Raw genomic sequence first — 21,894 nt, 5'->3', positions numbered from 1 at the left:
ACACCCAAACACACTTGAGTGTCGCGATGATTGTTGGTAATAGGTTGTGAAGTTTGATGAGGAGGCGGAGGTTCCCAGTGACTGGCAGTCAGGGCATTTTGGCAGATGCAAAAGAAAAAGTCTTTTAATATCCGACCAATGGCAGGGTGACACAGTTGCTATTAAAGAAGACAGAGTCTCTGTGAATGACCTCTGGCTTGTGTGGACGCTCAAATATGGCAATGTGATGCCAGAGCCTTGTCAGGGCGATTATATTAAAAGCCTCCCATGACTCGACGAGGGATTCATTTGCTACTGCTATTGGACAGGAGACGTTGCAAGTCAAACGCCATCTGGTGCTATCAATCAACCAAACAGACCATTCTGTGGACTACAGTGATCGAGAGGAGCGGCTTTCGTTCTAAGCTTGACGTTCCTCATTACTTTTCCCCGTTTCGGATTTGTCTATTGTAATATATACACATAAATACCTAGTTCTTTCCTAAGAACTTTTGGAGGATTTATTTGCTGTCTTGAATTGAGTTGGCAACAACATGGCCTCCCAAAAGGTTTGGCTTTTCTGCCTGTTGCTGACTTTCGTGTGTTCCATTCACATCAATGTTATCCCTGGGGTTTCTGCTGCTCCAGATGAAAATGATGATGATGATGACAATGATGGAGAACATGAAGATTCAAAGGATGTAGGAGCAGGGAAGGATGATGATGATGATGATGATGATGGTGACAATGATGACGACGACAAGGATGATGATGATGATGATGACGATCACGATAATAAGAAGCATAAACATGAAGAAGATGAGAATGATGATGATGACGACGACGACGACGACGACGATGATAATGATGACAAGGACGATGATGACGACAACGACGATGATGATGACAAGGACGATGATGATGACGATGACGATGACGATGACGATGACGATGACGATGATGATGACGACGATGATGACGACGATGATGACGACGATGGTGATGATGATGATGACAAGGACGATGATGACAAGGACGATGATGATGACAAGGACGACGATGATGACATCAATGATGACGATGATGATGATGATGATGACAAGGATGATGATGATGATGACAAGGATGATGATAATGATGATAATGATGATGATGATGATGATGATGACAAGGGCGATGATAATGATGATGATAAGAAGCATAAACACAATGACAATGGTGACGATGATGGCGATGATGATGATGACAAGAAAGAAGATGAGGAAGGTAACGATAACTAAATAAGAGAAACAAAATACTTGCACTCTGAACTAGTGATCATTGCTAAGTTACTTCCTTAAGAGTGGTCATTCTACCAGCAGATGTACTATTAAACCTCTTCCATAAGGAATAGAAGCATCACCCTAGCAACACCAATGGAAAATAAAGGAGTGACGGCTTTAACATATTTCCTGAATCTATTGCATGGACTTGTGTGACATTATAAGACCTTCTGATTGGAATGCAATCTGTTGTAGCAACTCTTTACCAAAGGTCAACTTAATTAATTGGAATATCGTATACTGAAACATTGATAGCAAGTAATGATTGGTCTGTATGCTCCTTGGTATCTGAGGTATACATTTTAGCCTCGCTGCAAAAATATTGCAAACTTTTTTTTTAATCAAACCTATCATAATAAAATTAAATTAAGAACCTTGCAAGTTGTCACTCCGATTTATTTCCTTGCATGTTAGCAGGGTGTACTGATAATTAGATTTTGGCTTGAGATGGGTCGGGAGGGTGAAGGGACTGATTTGATTCTCTTTATGAGGTTATGAGGGCTACAATAATTGTTCCACAACACGCACAAGTGAAAGAGAAGCTGGAAGATTGTTCAATTTGTTAAGAGAATTGAAGAGTGGGGGGGCAAATCAGGAAAACCTGGGGAAGTACTCTTCCTCCAACTCACTCCTTCCATTACATATTGAAAAAAACACATCAAAATTGGTCCTTGAAGTTATTGTTACTGACGTCAAAAGAATATGCTGTAGCAGGTTCTTTTTGGATATAAGATGGTGGGGATACCTTGAGAAATGAGTACTCCTCCCCCTAGATTGCCCTTAAGAGACATGCCATTGTTTTGGTATATCCCTGGGACTCTGCCATGTTATGCTGTGCATTGGGATGGAGCTCCAAGACATTGTGTAGCTCTTGACATGACTGACAGCAAGCTCATCCTTTATTAGAGTATTTAGGCGGACTGAACATATTTACACCTATTCCAGCCAGTTGCAGTTTTGTGAATGCCTGGGGTTTTGGAACTATCGCTGATGGGCTTATGGTTATAGAGCTAGATACTGAAGGCCAGTTGGTGCTATGGCTAAGATACTTTGTTTATGCTGCTGGACCTCTCAGTATAGCACTGGGTGGTTCTTGTTGCAATGTGGCAGAAGTTACTTGGTGCTCCCCAGCTCCCCTGGATGCCCAAAGCACCCCTTAAGTTCAGTTTGGCTATATCCGATCATCTATCCGGTTATTTTACCAGCTCTCTCATGTTGGTGTTCACATTAAGTCAGGCAGTGCACGCCAAGAATTTCCTCAGATCTGCTTCTGCTCCCTGGGAGATGATCGATGGAAACCTCGGAGAAAAGATATTTCCCCAGTTGACAATTTATCTTATTAGCACAGGGGCAGTAAGCCATGTGGTAAACAGTGTATTATTCTGCTGCTAAGACGCATGATTATGATTATGATTAGAGATACAGCACTGAAACAGGCCCTTCGGCCCACCGAGTCTGTGCCGAACATCAACCACCCATTTTATACTAATCCTACACTAATCCCATATTCCCAACAAACATCCCCACCTATCCCTATATTTCCCTACCACCTACCTATACTAGTGACAATTTATAATGGCCAATTTACCTATCAACCTGCAAGTCTTTTGGCTTGTGGGAGGAAACCGGAGCACCCGGAGAAAACCCACGCAGACACAGGGAGAACTTCTGTGTGTTAGCTGGTGTTCAACCTTAGGGTGTCTAGTTTTAATTGCCATACCTTCCTGGTCAACACAAGGTCAGAAGGAATCAGTGAAAAATATCTGGCTTTCATTCTTTTCAACGTGTAAAAACGTGACAAGTATACTAGGCTAAAGTGCGATTGGTCTATCTCATTACATACTTATTTATCGGTAACAAGTTTGGTGAAATGGGATTGGATTCAATGCCTTTCACAAGGGTCCCATTCACAGGGGCTAAAATCAGACTGAATGAAGCAACATTGAATGATTGCCCCCTTTGACCGCAGCTCACTCTCATTCTACTGCTCAACGTCTCCTGGTAACAGGCAAGATGGGCCGAATGGCCTCCTTCTGTGCTATATCACTCCATGATGCTCTAGTTGGGAGACATTCCCGCAATGTTGTTCTCGTCAGTTGGAACTAAATGGTACATGTCTTTACGTGGCTGCAGGACCTACAAAGGTTCTTCCAGGTTGACAAGTGATCCATAGTTTCAGTCCTCATTACAGCACTGCCGGAGGTGCCACATTTCCAAGGAGATGCTAAACTGAGGCCCTCTCACGTAGACTTGAAAAATCCCATGACGCTATTGGAAGGAGAGCGGAGTAGTCCAGATGTGCTTCAACCAACACCACTAAAACTAGAGTTCCGAAACGCTAACTCTGCCTCTCTCTCCACAGATGCTGCCAGACCTGCTGAGTACTTCCAGCATTTCTTCTTTTTATTCCACTAAAACTAGAGCAGTTCTGGTCAGATTCCCATTTCATTAAACTTCTGAAACTATAAACTGCGGAGGTCTAAAGGGATTTAAGGCCAATGGGCATAGCTCATTAAAATGTCATGGTCTGGAACAGCAAATAATCAAAAAGGCCTAACATCTAGTGGAGTAGAATCCAAGGGGGTAGACGTTGTGTTACAGATACACAAAGCCCTGGTTAGACCACACGTGGAGTAGTGTGTTAAGTTTCAGGCACCACACCTGTGGAAAGATATATTGTCTTTGAGAGGGGTGCAGTGTAGGTTTACCTGAAATGCTACCTGGACTGAAATTACAAAGCGAGATTACACTAGAATACACTGTATTCCCTGGAATTTAGAAGGTTTTGGGGTGATTTGATGCAACTTTTCAAGATATTAAGGAGAACCACTGGGGTAGATAGAGAGGAACTATTTCGACTGGTTGGGAAGTCCATGAGTGGGAGCATAGTCTAAAAATTAAAGCCAGACCTTTCAGGAGTGAAATTAGGAAACAATTCTACACACAAAGGGTGGTAGAAGTTTGGAACTCTCTTCTGCAAATGGCAATTGATGCTAGATCAATTGTTAATTTTAAAACTGATAGATTTTTGTGAATCAAAGGTTATTAAGTGATATGCAGAAAAGGTAGGTATAAGGAATTATGTCACAGATCAAACATGATCTCGTTGAATGGCTCAAAGAGTTACTCCTGTTCCTATGTTATCTCATTGCTGTTTGTAGGACCTTGCAAATTGGCTGCTGCGATTTCCTGTAAAACCACACTTTAAAAACAATTAATTGGCCTGAAAGTGCTTTGGGATGTCCCAAGGAAGGAGAGGCATTCTGGAAATGAAAGTTCTTTCTATTTTCTGAAAAGTCTGGTATGGTTTAATCTGTTTGTCTAAAATGACAACACTATACATGGACGTAGGAACATAGGAATGAACAAGAAAGAAAAAGAACAAAAAAGAACAAGGTCTGTCTAGTTTGCCTTCTATCATCCTGGTTTAGACATTGATACAATGATAATCCCAGTAATCAGTCTCGATCAATGAGTCTACAACAGACGCAGACATGAGGTGAGGAAAACCACCTGTGGGGGAGATCTTCGGTCCAAAATCACTTGTCCCTCCCAAGCATGTGACACTCACCACACGTCATGTCTCCAATTACACAAATACTGTATATCAAAACTCGTTTTTCTGAAAGAAATCTAAATCCCTAGCGAGCCTGTTCCATAGATTAATCACTCGCTTACTGAAGTATTGTTTCTGAGGATTAGTTTTGAATTTAGCCTCTTCAAGCGCAAGGTGTATCTAGTTCGACTGTTCAGGACAAGGTGAAATAACCTGTTCTGGGTGACTCAGTCCCTTTTGAATCCAAAAATCAGCAGACTTATCACCTCCCAGCCTTCTCTTTGCCAGTAAGAACCTCTACAGTACATATTGAGGAAAAGGGAATAATTCACTCCCCTCTTTACAAGTATGCATGCTCCCTGTAACAATAGATCTGATATTTGAGAACAGTATATGCTGGGTTAGTAATGGGGCAGCTGAGTATTGTGTGTTTTACATGGAGTAACTAGTTGGGAATGATATCTTTCCACAGTGTATTTTATATTCCGTATATAAAAACGCAGGAGTTGAAGGTAATAAGGTAACATGGAATGAAACAAGACAGAGAATTAGCTTGTTCATTGGTTAGTGTCATCTTCTTCCCAGAAAGTTGTTTGCCATGGATCTCCATCTCTGTCTGCCCTGAGCTGCCCTTACACCTTCCGCAGAGGTCACCTGCACCCAGTCCATTATGGCTGTCATTTATTTTTTCCTCTACTTCCCTCTCCTATGTTTTCCATCAATCTTTTCTTCCAATAATTGTGTCCGTCTACCTTCTGCTCGAATGATGTGACTGAAGTTTTGTATCTTCCTCTCTTTGATGTTATGCACTAATTTCCTCTTTCCTCCAACTATTTCCAGCATGGTATGAAAGACCATCAACCAATAGTTCATTGCCAGTCTGCTATGATCTGTTGAACATGGGCTCTGATCACCCCATTAATCAGCTGCGGGAAAGTTTCCTCTTGTCTTGCCCAATTATGAATTAAGGAACATTTGAAAATATCTATCCAACGTTCTGCCTTAGCGCTGGCTTCAAATTTCAGTGCGAGTGACACACTTTACAACAGCAGTTTGCATTCATATAGTACCTTTAACATCCTGAGGAACTTTGTTAAACTCCAGAAAGCTTGTTATGGAAGGATAATGCTGGAGCCTATCTTTACTCAGTTTCATATTTATTGTGCAGAGTAAAAGGATTACATGCACGTAGCTCCTCACTCAAAACCCTCCACCAGTCTCAGTGAGTGTCTGCTTCTAAGTGCTCAACAAAGACCCCAATTAACACCCTTCACCTGCATATAATCAAACCATTGATACACAATTAACAGATTAACAAGCTTCATGTTGGAAAGCACGGCTACCAAGCGTGAGTAGGAGAGTTAGGTGATGTGACCAAAGTCATGGGCAAAAGGTTTGTGTGGAGGCTTTTGAAAGTTAGGTTCGGGAGGGAAATTTCGGCCAGGCTTGCTGCTCCCGATCTGCCAGTATTGACCCCAACTGGACAGGTGTGTGTGTAAGTGTAAGTGTGTGTGTGTGTGTTGTGCATGTGGACATTGCATGAGAATAGGTTTGGGCTTTAAGTGATGCACTCCCTGGTGGAGTAGCCTGCCAATACTCCAATGACTAGATTCCCACCTGGGGTGTCAGAGATATGGCAGCACCAGTAGACACTGTAGCCCAGCAAACCCACCCACACCCCCCACCCACCCCCCGCCCACCCCAAGCAGCTTCAGGAGTGCTGCTCAGTTGGAAATATCAGTTTTATTTGCAACGATATTTCTGTTGATTATTGGGCAGCCTGGATATAGAGTAAAGGTGCAATGACATCAGTTTATCCAGAAAGTATTGTGAATGTCTGTGGAACACTCAGTCACCAACTGGGATTTGTGGCAGCTGCAGTACTGGATCTAAGTGGAATGTGGGACCTAGGTGTGAAAATCAACATGCAAATGTGGTTTCACATTCATTAAACCAGTGAGATATGTGTACATTGACTAGTCTTTCAGTCCCTTTCCCTCTGGGAGATATCTGTACACTGACTGGGGGTCTCTCAGTCTCTCTATCTCAGGGAGATATCTATGCACTGACTGGTGTCACAAGAATTAGGAGCAAGAGTAGGCCATTCAGCCCTTTAAGCCTGCTTCGCCATTCGATAAGATCATGGCTGCTCTGATTGTGGTCTCAGCTCCACTTTCCTATCTGCCTCCCCCCATAACCCTTGACTCCCTTGTCGATCAAAAATCTATCTAGCTCAGCTTTGAATATACTCAATGACCCTGCCTCTACTGCTCTCTGGAGAAGAGAATTCCACAGACTAACGGCCCTCAGAGTCGGTATCATAGTAGAAATGTCACGGGGCTACTAATCCAGCGGCCCGAGCGAATGCTCTGATGGCACAGGTTCAAATCCAGGGCAGCTGTGGAATTTAAATTCAATTAATAAATCTGGAATTAAAAAGCTAGTCTCAGTAGTGGTGACCATGAAATCATTGTCTCTCAGTCCCTCCCTCTGGAAGACATCTGAACCTTTCACAATATACATTAAATTCCTGTTTGCCAATCATTCCCCTCCATGTACAGACTATATGGACTCTTCCAGCCTACAATTGTCTTACCTCCGCAACACATTCTGCAGTGGGCTACATATGCAATGCAATGCAGAAGGAAAATCCTGCATGATGTTGGAAATCTGAAATCAAAACAGAAACAGGTGCTTTGTGGAACAGCTCCGTTCAGTCCACAAGAGTGACCCTGGGTTTCCATTCGCTGTCATTTTAATTCACTGCCTCACTCCTACTCTGACCTCTCTGCCCTCAGCCACCTACACTGTTCTAATGAAACTCAACATAAGATCGAGGCACAGCACCTCATCTTTCCATTAGATACTTTACAACCTTCCAGACTCAACACTGAGTTCAACAATTTCAGGCCCCCATGTTTTTCAGACAGCAGCTGTTGGTAAGATTCTGCTATTTCCATTTACACCTCCTCTAGATCTAACTTTTGTTTCTTTTCTTGTCCCATTACCATCCCCTTTTGCCTCACACCGTCAACTGTTTTCTCACTTAAACTCTCCTGCCCTCATCCTATCACAGACCTTACCTTTTGTTCTTTTCTCCCCTCCCCCGTTCCCTGCCTCTGGACTTGCCTGAAACCTGTGACATCTCTAACTTCTTTTCCAGTTTTGATGAAAGCTCACTGACCTGAAACGTTAACTTTTGTTTCTCTCTCCACAGATGCTGCCTGACCTGCTGAGTATTTTTATTTTACAATACAACAAAGTGTAGGCAGGTGGTAGGGATTATGGGATTACTGTAGGGTTAGTATAAATGGGTGGTTGTTGGTCGGCACAGACTCGGTGGGCCAAAGGGCCCGTTTCAGTGCTGTATCTCTAAATAAAAAATTTTAAAAAGTAAAATAAACTACTTGCTTAGGGGATAAAACGTAGGCGGCATTGTGTTTAATACCAGATAGCACATAGCCTGGAGTAAATTACACACAGAACAACTCATGGGCTCCATTGTGTCAAATAATGCACTGCACACAGACTGGATTATGGCAAATATAGAACAACATTCAGCTTGGAGTATATTACAACAGAATAACATGCAGGCTGGAGTGTATGAAATATCATATAATGTGCAGACAGGAGTAGGTTACAAACAGGAATGTGCAGAAGAATTATTTTGCAAGGGACAAACACATTGAGGCATAATGTCATCACTAGTGCCCCTTGCCTATGTTAGTGAGAGGCCTAAGGCCTGTTAAAGACCCCCGGGACATTGGGCAGCACTGAGAGGTGCGGGCCTACTCTATTGAGGCTTTCCAGCTCCTTAAAGGAACCGTTGAAGGCCAATGGCAAATGGTAAGTCTTTTTTTGGCAGAAATCAGCCGGGAGCACTTTATGTTAAAGTTGACCAGAGCACACAGAACTTAACATAGAACATAGAACTGTACAGCACAGTACAGGCCCTTCGGCCCACGATGTTGTGCCGACCCTTTAACCTACTCTAAGATCAAAAAATGTACACAAGTGTGCGTTCTTGGGGTTACCATGGTGAAGCTGCATGCTTTCGTGAATGCTATGCAAAGGTTGGGAGAAGATATGAGTCTAGTATGGTCAGGCCTGGCCCCAGCATTTGGTGGCTGCGAGGTAAAGGGATTAACAATCACCTGACCTTTCTTATGAATTAATGAGGCTACACTAGGGAGACAGGGAGAAACAGCTTCTCTGCATCGACCCAGTCAAGCCCTCTAAGATTTGTATATGTTTCAATGAAATTGCCTCTCATTCTTCTAAACTCCAGATAGTATAGGCCCAATCTACTCAATGCCTCACTACAGGACATCCTTCTCATCCCAGGAATTAATCTAGAGACCCTTCATTGCACCTCCTCCAAGCCAAGTATATCCTTGAGCCACTGATAATGTGGAATTAATCATTCCGATATGGAATTAGGACTCTGAATCCCATGTAATGAAACAGAGTCATTTATGGCACAGAAGGAGGCCATTGGGCCCATCGAGTCGATGCCACAGTATTTAATTTGTTCCGACATGGTAAAGCAGTGGCCTGGTTGCAAGCTGATACTCGGAGTTGTTTTTGAGTTGCTGTTATTTGAGTTATCAGCCTTGTTGTGGAGCAGTTTATTGGTTTTTGAGAGTTTCTAAGCCAGTGTGTTCCCAATCAAAAGGAACAATGCACTGTACTCAATGTGTCAGCTTGGCTCATTCTTTAGCACTCTTGCTCTCTGTGTCCCGAGGATTGTCGGTTCAAGACCCGCTCCGGGGTTTTAGATGCGCGTTACCACTTCAGCACTAATATTGAGGGTGTGCTGTCCTTCAGATGAAACAAACAGAACTTTGCATTTATATAGCGCCTTTCATGGCTGCAGGATGTCCCAAAACTCTTTACAGCAAGTTAAATGCTTCTGTAATGTAGGAAACCCAGCAGCCAATTTGCGCACAGCGAGATCCCGCAAGCATCTGTTTCAGTGGTTGAGGGATAAATATTGGCCAGGGCGCCCAGGAGAATGTCTCTGCTTTTCTTTGAAATAGTGGCCGTGGGATCTTTGCGTCCACCTCAGAGGGCAGACGGAGGCTCGGTTTAACGTTTCTTTACAGTCGTGGTCAGTTTCAGTCAGTGAAACTGAAGGTGCATCATGGATTTCAGATAATGATGGGAATTTGTTGTTCTAGACCAAAAATTAAATTAACATTGAAACCCACTTACCTGGGATAGAGCGTCCGACCCGACCCGACCCGACCCGACCCAGCTCGACCCGAGCCTGAATGTCGGACCCGGAAGTGCCACCCGACCCGATCCGAACCCGACATATGCTATCGGGTCCCGTCGGGTTTGGGTCGGGTAGCCGACATCTACTACATGCCCCATTGAGAAAAGCAAGGATAAGAGGGGAGCAGTGAAATGGTCTAATCCAGGAACAGAGTCCCAATTTATTGTAGCCTGCTACATATTACGTCGCTGAATCCTGCAATAACCACCTAAACAGTCATTTCTAGACTATAATTAGCAGAATTATATCATGCATGCATATTAGAGAATGCATAATTAACAGACCCTGCATGTACTGTAGATTGGTGTCTTATGTGTATTTAGAAGTCTATCTCCCAGTGCCCTCATGCAATAGTTATCCCTCAATCAACGTGACTGAAACAGACAACAGATTACCTGATCATTATCGTATTGCTGTTTTATGAGATCTTGCTGTGCACAATATGGCTGCCATGTTTCCCAAATTACAACAGGTGACCACCCTTCAGAAAAGTAGTCCATTGGCTGTAAAGTGCTTTGGGATGGCCTGAGGTTGTGAAAGGTGCTAGACAAATGCAAGTGTCTTCTTTCTGAAGAAGACGTGGCAGGAATATTAAGACTTGTAAATCTCTCCTCTGTTTCCTTTGCCTTTTTATTGAAACCTTTCCCTTGTGCTCCTTGGCAGCTGAGGAAGGCGAGGAGGAGGAGGAGGAGGAGGAGGGAGGAGAGCAGTACAAAGATGGCTCCCTCTGCAGTTACTGCGCCTTCTGTGAGGTGAGTGACTCTGTGCCAGTTCTGTGGAGGACTGTTGATTGACCTGAGTATTGTATCTGGGTGAGACATAATTGCTGCTTATATCAGATGCACAAATAGGAGTCGATTCTCAAACTGACAGCCTGGGTATAAAGTTGTATCATGGGTCAATCACCATTATAGAAACTGCCCTTTACTCAATTCCATTGACCAGGGTCCAGAAGTGAAAGGGCATTGTTCTAACCAACTACAATTCAATGAGATCTTCATACAATAATCGCTAAGTAACCCAATTTCCCTTCTGTCCACACTGGATTTTTTTGGGTGGCATTTTACCCTCTCCTTTTTCAAGAAGCTTCCTACATTAAACACATTCCCTTTCCCCTGTTCCCACAGCACTGTGATGAATGTGAAAAATGCCCTTGTGAAGAAGGAGACAAGCACAAGTATTGTGAGGACTGCAAGGTAAGAACATTCACCTTCTGTTGCAGCAGCCTCGATACCAGGGGCATATCAGGAAACCGCACTGGTGCAGTCCGTTGAGGAAAGTTCAGGGGTTATGTGTGCATGTTTTCCTGGTGGACTCGGCTCCTCACCAGAACTGCACAACTGGAAAATGTACCCCTACATCCATTCAGTGATCTTCAGCTCATTATGGTTCTGTGCATTTCTCCCTCCATCTCTATTCCTTCACTGTATCAATCCAGCGTTTCTGTTCTGTCTGTCTCTGACTCCCTCTGACTTCCTTCTTGAAATGCATCTATGCCTCCATCCCTAGTCTTTCATAGAATTGGAGAATCTTACAGCACAGAAGGAGGCCATTTAACCCATCGTGTCCGTGCTAGCTCTTTGAAAGAGTTATCCAATCGGACCCAAGCCCCCCGCTGTTTCCCGAGCTGAATAATTTTCTCCCACTCAAGTATTTATCCAATTCCCTTTTGAAAGTTATTATTCAATCTACTTCTACCACTATTTCAGGCAGTGCGCTGTGTAAAAAATATTCTCCTCACTTGCCCTCTGGCACTTTCGTCAATGACCTTTAATTTGTGTTCTCCGGTTATCCGCTCTCCTGTCACTGGAAACCTCTATCAAAACCCTTCATGATTTTGAACACCTCTATTTAATCTCCCCTTAATCATTTCTGCTCTAAGGAGAGCAACCCCAAGCTCTCTAGACGCTCCGCATATACCTCCATCTCCTACGCAATGTGTTAACCTCTCTGTTTCCAGTCTCTCAGTATGTATCCTATCCCCCGGAACTGAATCTTCCATTGCTTTTTGTAGCCTTTGATCCTAGCTGCTATTATTTAGTGAGATACCTCTTCGTACCTAATCTGTCTGATGTTTCATATTTATTTTTCTTTCCGTCTACAGTACTGTCAGTTCTGCTATGTCTGCCCTGTGATATGTGAAACAGTTTGCAAACCAGGTAGGTAGTGTTTGGAACTCTGTACTTCTCTCTATCTTGACCCCGTCATTTTATTTCATAGCAATTCACTGAAATCGTGCTATATTCCGGGGTGTCAAGGTTCTAAGTTTGAAATGGATCCAACATAATGATCTTTTTTTGAGCTGAATGCTGCAAAGAATTGTCAAAGCTAGAGAGATCCCCTAGGCCAGTTTTGACCACATGGGGGTTTTTGATGAGGAATTTCCCAGATCATCCCCCCCCACCCCCCCGAGATTGGCCTGGCTTTTTATCTGCATTTTTTCCCCCCGCTCTCCCATGATTTCGGGTGGGGTGCGAAGAGTACATGTTGTGATACACAACGCATCACAATTGTGTGGGATGGGCTGGATAGATTTAGAGGGTCTTTCGCCGTCCGTCATTGTTTGTGTAACATGGCGAAGGACCAAGTTAAGGGACCTCTCTATGGTTGCAGATGGTAGGAGAGAAGACAAAGTAAATGAGGAGATAGTAGGTTAATGACCGAATATTAAAAAAAGTCGGCCAATTGTGGGAGGAAGAGAAGGCTGAGAGACATAAGGAGTTCCATAGTCTCGAGGTCCTGGAAGGGAATGAGTTCATGTAGAAGATAATGCATTTAATCAGACTTCAATGCAGCGAGGATTGTAGGCGAGAGCGTTCATGAGATAATGTCTTTACAGGACACGAGTAATACGAAAGATCAGAGGAGCACGAACCATGGATATTGACAAATTAGAGACAATAAAGGGTGTGACAGGCAGAAAGAGTTTGGAGCCTGGTTAAAACTGGCTATGGTGTGACAGGGTTTGTCCTGCATCCTATCCAGAAATAAAATAAGAGTCTCCCAAAAATGGAAGGATAAAGCCCATGGTCTCAAGGATAATGTTTCAAAGAGTTAGTTACAATGTCGAAAGTGTAATCTTGAGCACTTCGTGAACCAAATAAAAGTTAAAGTGTACAGAGTTCCAGCAGGGTAAGGGTCACTCACTGTGGAACTGTGTAGAGTACCTGTTTACTCCACAGGGTAAGGGTCACTCACTGTGTAACTGTGTAGAGTACCTGTTTACTCCACAAGTACCTGTTTACTCCACAGGGAAAGGGTCACTCACTGTGTAACTGTGTAGAGTATCTGTTTATTCAACAGGGTAAGGGTCACTCACTGTGTAACTGTGTAGAGTACCTGTTTATTCAACAGGGTAAGGGTCACTCACTGTGTAACTGTGTAGAGTACCTGTTTACTCCACAGGGAAAGGGTCACTCACTGTGTAACTGTGTAGAGTACCTGTTTATTCAACAGGGTAAGGGTCACTCACTGTGTAACTGTGTAGAGTACCTGTTTACTCCACAGGGAAAGGGTCACTCACTGTGTAACTGTGTAGAGTACCTGTTTATTCAACAGGGTAAGGGTCACTCACTGTGTAACTGTGTAGAGTACCTGTTTATTCAACAGGGTAAGGGTCACTCACTGTGTAACTGTGTAGAGTACCTGTTTACTCCACAGGGAAAGGGTCACTCACTGTGTAACTGTGTAGAGTACCTGTTTATTCAACAGGGTAAGGGTCACTCACTGTATAACTGTGTAGAGTACCTGTTTACACAGCAGGGTAAGGGTCACTCACTGTGTAACTGTGTAGAGTACCTGTTTACTCAGCAGGGTAAGGGTCACTCACTGTGTAACGGTGTAGAGTACCTGTTTACTCCACAGGGTAAGGGTCACTCACTGTATAACTGTGTAGAGTACCTGTTTACTCCACAGGGTAAGGGTCACTCACTGTATAACTGTGTAGAGTACCTGTTTACTCCACAGGGAAAGGGTCACTCACTGTGTAACTGTGTAGAGTACCTGTTTATTCAACAGGGTAAGGGTCACTCACTGTGTAACTGTGTAGAGTACCTGTTTACTCCACAGGGTAAGGGTCACTCACTGTATAACTGTGCAGAGTACCTGTTTACTCCGCAGGGTAAGGGTCACTCAATGTGTAACTGTGTAGAGTACCTGTTTACTCCACAGGGTAAGGGTCACACACTGTATAACTGTGTAGACTACCTGTTTACTCCACAGGGTAAGGGTCACTCACTGTATAACTGTGCAGAGTACCTGTTTATTCAGCAGGGTAATGGTCACTCACTGTGTAGAGTACCTGTTTACTCCACAGGGTAAGGGTCACTCACTGTATAACTTTGCAGAGTACCTGTTTACTCCACAGGGTAAGGGTCACTCACTGTATAACTGTGCAGAGTACCTGTTTACTCCGCAGGGTAAGGGTCACTCAATGTGTAACTGTGTAGAGTACCTGTTTACTCCACAGGGTAAGGGTCACTCACTGCATAACTGTGCAGAGGACCTGTTTACTCCGCAGGGTACGGGTCACTCACTGTGCAACTGTGTAGAGTACCTGTATACTCCACAGGGGAAGGGTCATTCACTGTATAACTGTGTAGAGTACCTGTTTACTCCACAGGGGAAGGGTCACTCACTGTGTAACTGTGTAGAGTACCTGTTTACTCCACAGGGTAAGGGTCACTCACTGTATAACTGTGTAGACTACCTGTTTACTCCACAGGGTAAGGGTCACTCACTGTGTAACTGTGTAGAGTACCTGTTTATTCAAAAGGGTAAGGGTCACTCACTGTGTAACTGTGTAGAGTACCTGTTTACTCCGCAGGGTACGGGTCACTCACTGTGTAACTGTGTAGAGTACTTGTTTACTCCAACGGGTAAGGGTCACTCACTGTATAACTGTGTAGAGTACCTGTTTACTCCACAGGGTAAGGCTAACTCACTGTGTAACTGTGTAGAGTACCTGTTTACTCCACAGGGTAAGGGTCACTCACTGTATAACTGTGTAGACTACCTGTTTACTCCACAGGGTAAGGGTCACTCACTGTGTAACTGTGTAGAGTACCTGTTTATTCAGCAGGGTAAGGGTCACTCACTGTGTAACTGTGTAGAGTACCTGTTTACTCCACAGGGTAAGGGTCACTCACTGTGTAACTGTGTAGAGTACCTGTTTACTGAGCAGGGTAAGGGTCACTCAATGTGTAACTGTGTAGAGTACCTGTTTATTCAGCAGGGTAAGGGTCACTCACTGTGTAACTGTGTAAAGTACCTGTTTACTCAACAGGGTAAGGGTCACTCAATGTGTAACTGTGTAGAGTACCTGTTTACACAGCAGGATAAGGGTCACTCACGGTGTAACTGTGTAGAGTACCTGTTTATTCAGCAGGGTAATGGTCACTCACTGTGCAACTGTGTAGAGTACCTGTTTACTCCACAGGGTAAGGGTCACTCACTGCATAACTGTGCAGAGTACCTGTTTACTCCGCAGGGTACGGGTCACTCACTGTGCAACTGTGTAGAGTACCTGTATACTCCACAGGGGAAGGGCCATTCACTGTATAACTGTGTAGAGTACCTGTTTACTCCACAGGGGAAGGGTCACTCACTGTGTAACTGTGTAGAGTACGTCTTTACTCAGCAGGGTAAGGGTCACTCACTGTGTAACTGTGTAGAGTACCTGTTTACTCCGCAGGGTAAGGGTCACTCAATGTGTAACTGTGTAGAGTACCTGTTTACTCCACAGGGTAAGGGTCACTCACTGTATAACTGTGTAGAGTACCTGTTTACTCCGCAGGGTAAGGGTCACTCACTGTGTAACTGTGTAGAGTACCTGTTTACGCCACAGGGTAAGGGTCACTCACTGTACAACTGTGTAGAGTACCTGTTTACTCCACAGGGAAAGGGTCACTCACTGTGTAACTGTGTAGAGTACCTGTTTACTCTGCAGGGTAAGGGTCACTCACTGTATAACTGTGTAGAGTACCTGTTTACTCCACAGGGTAAGGGTCACTCACTGTGTAATTGTGTAGAGTACCTGTTTATCCACAGAGTAAGGGTAACTCACTGTGTAACTATGTGTCCTGGCCTGTCGGAAGACCTTACACAAATCAACGATTCTCGGAAGACCGCCATCATTAACAACGAGCTCAGTAGACTCAATGTGGACATTGCAGCACTTCAGGAGACTCGCCTCCCCGCGAGTGGCTCTCTAGCAGAGCAAGACTACACCTTCTTCTGGCAGGGCAGGGATCCTGAAGAACCAAGACAGCATGGAGTGGGCTTCGCCATCAGAAACTCCTTGCTCAGCATGATAGAACCTCCCTCAAATGGCTCGGAACGCATACTGTCCATCCGACTGCTCACCACCTCTGGTCCAGTGCACCTACTCAGCATCTATGCTCCAACACTCTGTTCCGCACCTGAAGCTAAAGACCAGTTCTATGAACAACTCCATAACATCATTAGCAGCATCCCCAACACCGAACACCTATTCCTGCTGGGGGACTTTAATGCCAGGGTTGGGGCCGACCATGACTCATGGCCCTCCTGCCTTGGGCGCTATGGCGTTGGAAGGATGAATGAGAACGGGCAGAGACTGCTTGAGTTGTGTACCTATCATAACCTCTGCATCACCAACTCGTTCTTTCACACTAAACCCTGTCACCAGGTTTCATGGAGGCACCCAAGATCACGTCGTTGGCACCAGCTAGACCTCATTGTCACAAGGCGAGCCGCCTTAAACAGTGTTCAAATCACACGCAGCTTCCACAGTGCGGACTGCGACACCGACCACTCCCTGGTGTGCAGCAAGGTTAGACTCAGACCAAAGAAGTTGCATCATTCCAAGCAGAAGGGCCACCCGCGCATCAACACGAGCAGAATTTCTCACCCACAGCTGTTACAAAAATTTCTAAATTCACTTGTAACAGCCCTTCAAAACACTCCCACAGGGGATGCTGAGACCAAGTGGGCCCACATCAGAGACGCCATCTATGAGTCAGCTTTGACCACCTACGGCAAAAGTGCGAAGAGAAATGCAGACTGGTTTCAATCTCATAATGAAGAGCTGGAACCTGTCATAGCCGCTAAGCGCATTGCACTTTTGAACTACAAGAAAGCCCCCAGCGATTTAACATCCGCAGCACTTAAAGCAGCCAGAAGTACTGCACAAAGAACAGCTAGGCGTTGCGCAAACGACTACTGGCAACACCTATGCAGTCATATTCAGCTGGCCTCAGACACCGGAAACATCAGAGGAATGTATGATGGCATGAAGAGAGCTCTTGGGCCAACCATCAAGAAGATCACCCCCCTCAAATCTAAATCGGGGGACATAATCACTGACCAACGCAAACAGATGGACCGCTGGGTTGAGCACTACCTAGAACTGTACTCCAGGGAGAATGCTGTCACTGAGACTGCCCTCAATGCAGCCCAGCCTCTACCAGTCATGGATGAGCTGGACATACAGCCAACCAAATCGGAACTCAGTGATGCCATTGATTCCCTAGCCAGCGGAAAAGCCCCTGGGAAGGACAGCATTTACCCCTGAAATAATCAAGAGTGCCAAGCCTGCTATACTCTCAGCACTACATGAACTGCTATGCCTGTGCTGGGACGAGGGAGCAGTACCCCAGGACATGCGCGATGCCAACATCATCACCCTCTATAAAAACAAAGGTGACCGCGGTGACTGCAACAACTACCGTGGAATCTCCCTGCTCAGCATAGTGGGGAAAGTCTTTGCTCGAGTCGCTCTGAACAGGCTCCAGAAGCTGGCCGAGCGCGTCTACCCTGAGGCACAGTGTGGCTTTCGTGCAGAGAGATCGACTATTGACATGCTGTTCTCCCTTCGTCAGATACAGGAGAAATGCCGTGAACAACAGATGCCCCTCTACATTGCTTTCATTGATCTCACCAAAGCCTTTGACCTCGTCAGCAGACGTGGTCTCTTCAGACTACTAGAAAAGATCGGATGTCCACCAAAGCTACTAAGTATCATCACCTCATTCCATGACAATATGAAAGGCACAATTCAACATGGTGGCTCCTCATCAGAGCCCTTTCCTATCCTGAGTGGTGTGAAACAGGGCTGTGTTCTCGCACCCACACTTTTTGGGATTTTCTTCTCCCTGCTGCTTTCACATGTGTTCAAATCCTCTGAAGAAGGAATTTTCCTCCACACAAGATCAGGGGGCAGGTTGTTCAACCTTGCCCGTCTAAGAGCGAAGTCCAAAGTACGGAAAGTCCTCATCAGAGAACTCCTCTTTGCTGACGATGCTGCTTTAACATCTCACACTGAAGAGTGCCTGCAGAGTCTCATCGACAGGTTTGCGTCTGCCTGCAATGAATTTGGCCTAACCATCAGCCTCAAGAAAACGAACATCATGGGGCAGGATGTCAGAAATGCTCCATCCATCAATATTGGCGACCACGCTCTGGAAGTGGTTCAAGAGTTCACCTACCTAGGCTCAACTATCACCAGTAACCTGTCTCTAGATGCAGAAATCAACAAGCGCATGGGTAAGGCTTCCACTGCTATGTTCAGACTGGCCAAGAGAGTGTGGGAAAATGGCGCACTGACACGGAACACAAAAGTCCGAGTGTATCTGGCCTGTGTCCTCAGTACCTTGCTCTACGGCAGCGAGGCCTGGACAACGTATGCCAGCCAAGAGCGACGTCTCAATTCATTCCATCTTCGCTGCCTTCGGAGAATACTTGGCATCAGGTGGCAGGACTATATCTCCAACACAGAAGTCCTTGAAGCGGCCAACATCCCCAGCTTATACACACTACTGAGTCAGCGGCGCTTGAGATGGCTTGGCCATGTGAGCCGCATGGAAGATGGCAGGATCCCCAAAGACACATTGTACAGCGAGCTCGCCACTGGTATCAGACCCACCGGCCGTCCATGTCTCCGTTATAAAGACGTCTGCAAACGCGACATGAAATCGTGTGACATTGATCACAAGTCGTGGGAGTCAGTTGCCAGCATTCGCCAGAGCTGGCGGGCAGCCATAAAGACAGGGCTAAATTGTGGCGAGTCGAAGAGACTTAGTAGTTGGCAGGAAAAAAGACAGAGGCGCAAGGGGAGAGCCAACTGTGCAACAGCCCCAACAAACAAATTTCTCTGCAGCACCTGTGGAAGAGCCTGTCACTCCAGAATTGGCCTTTATAGCCACTCCAGGCGCTGCTTCACAAACCACTGACCACCTCCAGGCGCGTATCCATTGTCTCTCGAGATAAGGAGGCCCAAAAGAAGGGTAACTCACTGTGTAACTGTGTAGAGTACCTGTTTACTCCACAGGGTAAGGGTCACTCACTGTATAACTTTGTAGATTACCTGTTTACTCCGCAGGGTAAGGGTCACTCACTGTATAACTGTGCAGAGTACCGTTTTTACTCCACAGGGTAAGTGTCACTCACTGTATAACTGTGTAGAGTACCTGTTTACTCAGCAGGGTAAGGGTCACTCACTGTGTAACTGTGTAGAGTACCTGTTTACATAGCAGGGTAAGGGTCCCTCACTGTGTAACTGTGCAGAGTACCTGTTTATTCAGCAGGGTAAGGGTCACTCACTGTGTAACTGTGTAGAGTACCTGTTTACTCAGCAGGGTAAGGGTCACTCACTGTGTAACTGTGTAGAGTACCTGTTTATTCAGCAGGGTAAGGGTCACTCACTGTGTAACTGTGTAGAGTACCTGTTTACTCCACAGGGTAAGGGTCACTCACTGTATAACTGTGCAGAGTACCTGTTTACTCCGCAGGGTAAGGGTCACTCACTGTGTAACTGTGTAGAGTACCTGTTTATTCAACAGGGTAAGGGTCACTCACTGTGTAACTGTGTAGAGTACCTGTTTACTCCACAGGGTAAGGGTCACTCACTGTGTAACTGTGTACTATAAATGTTTACTGAGCAGGGTAAGGGTCACTCAATGTGTAACTGTGTAGAGTACCTGTTTATTCAGCAGGGTAAGGGTCACTCACTGTGTAACTGTGTAAAGTACCTGTTTACACAGCAGGGTAAGGGTCACTAACTGTGTAACTGTGTAGAGTACCTGTTTACACAGCAGGGTAAGGGTCACTCACTGTGTAACTGTGTAGAGTACCTGTTTACACAGCAGGGTAAGGGTCACTCACTGTGTAACTGTGTAGAGTACCTGTTTACTCAGCAGGGTAAGGGTCACTCACTGTGTAACTGTGTAGAGTACCTGTTTATTCAGCAGGTTAATGGTCACTCACTGTGTAACTGTGTAGAGTACCTGTTTACTCCACAGGGTAAGGGTCACACACTGTATAACTGTGTAGACTACCTGTTTACTCCACAGGGTAAGGGTCACTCACTGTATAACTGTGCAGAGTACCTGTTTATTCAGCAGGGTAATGGTCACTCACTGTGTAACTGTGTAGAGTACCTGTTTACTCCACAGGGTAAGGGTCACTCACTGTATAACTGTGCAGAGTACCTGTTTACTCCACAGGGTAAGGGTCACTCACTGTATAACTGTGCAGAGTACCTGTTTACTCCGCAGGTTAAGGGTCACTCAATGTGTAACTGTGTAGAGTACCTGTTTACTCCACAGGGTAAGGGTCACTCACTGTATAACTGTGTAGACTACCTGTTTACTCCACAGGGTAAGGGTCACTCACTGTGTAACTGTGTAGAGTACCTGTTTATTCAAAAGGGTAAGGGTCACTCACTGTGCAACTGTGTAGAGTACCTGTTTACTCCACAGGGTAAGGGTCACTCACTGTGTAACTGTGTAGAGTACCTGTTTACTGAGCAGGGTAAGGGTCACTCAATGTGTAACTGTGTAGAGTACCTGTTTATTCAGCAGGGTAAGGGTCACTCATTGTGTAACTGTGTAAAGTACCTGTTTACTCAACAGGGTAAGGTTCACTCACTGTGTAACTGTGCAGAGTACCTGATTACACAGCAGGATAAGGGTCACTCACGGTGTAACTGTGTAGAGTACCTGTTTATTCAGCAGGGTAATGGTCACTCACTGTGTAACTGTGTAGAGTACCTGTTTACTCCACAGGGTAAGGGTCACTCACTGCATAACTGTGCAGAGTACCTGTTTACTCCGCAGGGTACGGGTCACTCACTGTGCAACTGTGTAGAGTACCTGTATACTCCACAGGGGAAGTGTCATTCACTGTGTAACTGTGTAGAGTACGTCTTTACTCAGCAGGGTAAGGGTCACTCACTGTGTAACTGTGTAGAGTACCTGTTTACTCCGCAGGGTAAGGGTCACTCAATGTGTAACTCTGTAGAGTACCTGTTTACTCCGCAGGGTAAGGGTCACTCAATGTGTAACTCTGTAGAGTACCTGTTTATTCAGCAGGATAAGGGTCACTCACTGTGTAACTGTGCAGAGTACCTGTTTACTCCACAGGGTAAGGGTCACTCACTGTATAACTGTGCAGAGTACCTGTTTACTCCACAGGGTAAGGGTCACTCACTGTATAACTGTGCAGAGTCCCTGTTCACTCCGCAGGGTAAGTGTCACTCACTGTATAACTGTGCAGAGTACCTGTTTACTCCACAGGGTAATGTCACTCACTGTATAACTGTGTAGAGTACCTGTTTACTCAGCAGGGGAGGTGTCACTCACTGTGTAACTGTGTAGAGTACCTGTTTACTCAGCAGGGTACGGGTCACTCACTGTGTAACTGTGCAGAGTACCTGTTAACTCCACAGGGTAAGGGTCACTCACTGTTTAACTGTGCAGAGTACCTGTTTACTCCGCAGGGTA

At 45.2% G+C, this 21,894-nt stretch overlaps 1 protein-coding gene across 1 annotated transcript in view; it reads left to right on the top strand.

Annotated features, from left to right (window-relative positions):
* Positions 1-533: 533 nt before the first annotated feature.
* The window catches only part of LOC137353546 (sarcoplasmic reticulum histidine-rich calcium-binding protein), a 117,798-nt gene continuing 96,437 nt past the window's right edge, over positions 534-21,894 (top strand). Inside the window, exons 1-7 of the mRNA XM_068019913.1 lie at positions 534-1,245; positions 2,208-2,375; positions 3,493-3,682; positions 8,873-8,991; positions 10,799-10,887; positions 11,263-11,331; positions 12,240-12,294. Coding sequence (XP_067876014.1) covers positions 534-1,245; positions 2,208-2,375; positions 3,493-3,682; positions 8,873-8,991; positions 10,799-10,887; positions 11,263-11,331; positions 12,240-12,294 — 1,402 coding nt within the window. The remainder of the gene's footprint in view (positions 1,246-2,207; positions 2,376-3,492; positions 3,683-8,872; positions 8,992-10,798; positions 10,888-11,262; positions 11,332-12,239; positions 12,295-21,894) is intronic.

Source organism: Heterodontus francisci, chromosome 41 (genome assembly GCF_036365525.1).
Source record: "Heterodontus francisci isolate sHetFra1 chromosome 41, sHetFra1.hap1, whole genome shotgun sequence".
NCBI lineage: Eukaryota > Metazoa > Chordata > Chondrichthyes > Heterodontiformes > Heterodontidae > Heterodontus > Heterodontus francisci.
The sequence above is the reverse complement of the archived record's forward strand: the minus strand, read 5'-3'. Positions and strand labels throughout refer to the sequence as shown.